The sequence below is a fragment of the Anneissia japonica genome, unplaced genomic scaffold, assembly GCF_011630105.1.
Source record: "Anneissia japonica isolate Jap-2015-1 unplaced genomic scaffold, ASM1163010v1 scaffold2878_len565122_cov162, whole genome shotgun sequence".
NCBI classification, from domain to species: Eukaryota; Metazoa; Echinodermata; class Crinoidea; order Comatulida; family Comatulidae; genus Anneissia; species Anneissia japonica.
In genome coordinates this window covers 87,518-90,535 of record NW_022758092.1, presented here as the reverse complement: position 1 = coordinate 90,535, position 3,018 = coordinate 87,518, and the positions used below count along the sequence as shown (strand labels likewise).

The following is a 3,018-nucleotide window of genomic DNA, read 5'->3' as shown; positions in this document are numbered from 1 at the left end:
CAGGTTTTTAGACAATGATTTGCTAAATTTATCAATTTCCACAATAATTTCGTTTTTATATAATTCATTTTCATTGCCAAAAATAAAATATACTTTTTCTGTAATATTTAAAGAAAAAAAATTTAAATTTATTCCAAACGTGGTGAAAGTTTAGTGATTGGAGATTATTTTTAAAGTGTAATATTTCCCTCCTTATTATGATGCCTATTTAAAGCAGTACAGTATTTCCATTCATGACAAAGGAAAATGAATTAATTGTAATTTCTTACTGAATTGAATATTTTTTCGCTGTATTTTCCCTTGCTAATGTGAAAAAAAATCATAAAAAATAAGTTTGAAAAAAAACTTGCTCATTTTGCAATAACATACAAATTATTAACTTGTGCATAGAAATTTTTGAATTTAAAAAATGTGTACCCTGATTTTTAAACCAACAAATTAATAAAAATAATAAAACACTTCCAGTGACTGAAAGTTTTTCTATCATTTTTCGCTGTAAATTGATGGGTAGACATTTTTTAAAACATTAATTTCTATGTTCAAGTTGAAAACTTTTATGTTACATCAAAATGGGCAAGTTAATTTCAAAAAATATTTTTTATGATTTTTTTTTGTCAACCAAATCAGCCATTGAACAACAACACGCGACTTCCAAAAACAAATAGTTTTTATGACAATATTTTCATGTTTTTTTGTCCGTACTAATGTTTTGGCTAGGCTTCCAGAGATAAGAGATAAGATTTGTCCATGGTAGTCCCTAGAGTCGCATACATCACATTTTAGACAGTTAGGCGACACCGAAAACTCATCAGCATTCAATTGCCTTACCATACGGTTTGTAGTTTTTCGGGAGTAGGGGTTATTTACTGTCCTTAGTTATGTCTTAATATTTGTCAAAATAGAAAAACCAATAAATAAGTCACGACATCATATCATCATCATGCTGCCTGATTTCTGGAAAGTCATGTTTGCCTGTTTACAAACTTTTGATACGTAGCGTAACACATACACACATACACACACACAGGCGCACCACCATGAAAGTGTTGCGCGACACCAAGTCGAATGGAAAGGATCCTATCGTTAATAGGAACAAAAAAAAAATTGTTTGAAAATGTTCAAATCATCTAGTCTACTGTTTAAAAGGGGCTTGCTCTCTATTTTTTTTTTTACATATTTAAGCTAATTTGCATATTATGAACAAGGCATGTGACCACGGTGTGACTTGTGAAATGTTATCCACTCAACACGTGTTCATTTATAAATGAAAATCCCTTGTTACCATATGTTCAGATAGCTTACTGTTTATTGTGGAGCGTAAAATTTTAAAAAGGACGTGGCCCCTATTTTTGGAATATTTAAGCTAATTTGCATTTGATTTTATCCCCTCAGCACATATGTTCATTTATAAAAGAAAAGAAAACCGTTATTTGCAAAATGTTCAGATTGTCTAGCATACTATTAAATACTGCTTCAAATAACATGGAGGCGTGGTCTTTTTTATTTTCATATTTAAGCTAATTTGCAAATGAACGGGTCATGTGACCATGGTCTGATTTTCGAAATGCTATCCCCTCATCATATGTGTTCGTTTATAAAAGAAAAACTCTTGTTTTCAATGTATTCAAATTGTTTAGCATACGCTTCAAATAAAAAAGGAGGCGTAGCCCCTATTTTGCATCTTTCAGCTATTAATTTCCATATGAACGGGACTTATGATTAAGTTGTTGCCACTGTATAAACATAGGGTTAGAAATATTATACTTTTAAAAAGATAAGAGTATCTGTTTTATCCACAAATGATGATATAAGTCTATTTCATTTTAGTAAAACTCCGAAATTTCCTTATTATAATCACGTTAGCAATCTCGTTATTGCTATTAACGTCCTAATATTTTTGCTGCCTTGCTCATTCCATTTTCCATCAATAACTCAATAAAACGCGCCATATTTTCCATGATATCCTGTTTTATTAGTGCCAATATTAGGAGCCATGGATCATTTTCATGTACGTCTTCACCTATGTTATTTTTTTTACCAATAGTCCCAATAGACTCCAAATCCAAATATTTACCAAATAAGATCAAGTTTTGATATAAAGAGAAAAAACCCTTTATTTTAAAATCCTCACCAAATTCAAAATATTTAAATCTCTCAATTTTATTAATTCCTAATTGGACACCTTCAAGGCCACAAATCTGAACAGCCTCAAAAACGATCTCATAGTCTGGTCTGTTGAGCGCACCGATTCCCTTTAGTATTTTAAATAAACTCCTTACATTCGTCGCTTTTTCTAGTTCCGCCTTACCCACTTTTGGAATAAACTGATGAAGTAAAATCTTTAGCGTGTTGATACTTCCGTACTCCTCCCACCACTCTGACACAACGTTCAGCAGACGGTCTTCTACATCATCTTGGGTATTACAAGAATAATTTAAAACAAGTTTTAATCGTTGATAGATCTATATCTTGATGGTAATGTGGTAATTTTATGTATGGTTCCAATATCTTTGCTCTTTGTTTTGTTACCTCCCTGTATTACTGTATAACAGGATTTAAACATATATATTGTTTCAATTCAATTATATTGTTTTACGTACGTTATTACGGTATTATTTGTTATATAATTACGAAACCATACCACAGAACATGTTCAATTACACCTCAAGATCAAGTATGTTTTCCTTTTTCACTACGAGGAGCATTTAAAAAGATTCATGTGAATTTTTGAAGATATATTTAAATACCCCCTCCGATACGTATTGTAGGTATGTGTGCATTTGTTTATCCCATTGTTCAATAGTAAACTATCTTACCTTCGACCTGTTGTATGCCTACTAAGCTGGAAGGATGGTCGGCACCTGTAAAAAATATTTCACCATTAACTTGTATAATATGTAAAGAACCTTTTGTCAGTTAACAATGTTATTTTACTTTCCCATGTTTCCATTCCATGAGTAAAATATCATTTACTGTTGCAATTATATATATATATATATATACTGTCTCTTATACACA

General features: G+C 31.0%; 1 protein-coding gene across 1 annotated transcript in view; it reads right to left on the bottom strand.

Annotated features, from left to right (window-relative positions):
• Positions 1-536: 536 nt before the first annotated feature.
• The window catches only part of LOC117124987, a 7,437-nt gene continuing 4,955 nt past the window's right edge, over positions 537-3,018 (bottom strand). Inside the window, exons 4-5 of the mRNA XM_033271336.1 lie at positions 2,817-2,861; positions 537-2,413 (exon numbers count right to left, since the gene is read on the bottom strand). Of these exons, the coding sequence (XP_033127227.1) occupies positions 1,881-2,413; positions 2,817-2,861 (578 nt within the window). The 3' untranslated portion in view covers positions 537-1,880. The remainder of the gene's footprint in view (positions 2,414-2,816; positions 2,862-3,018) is intronic.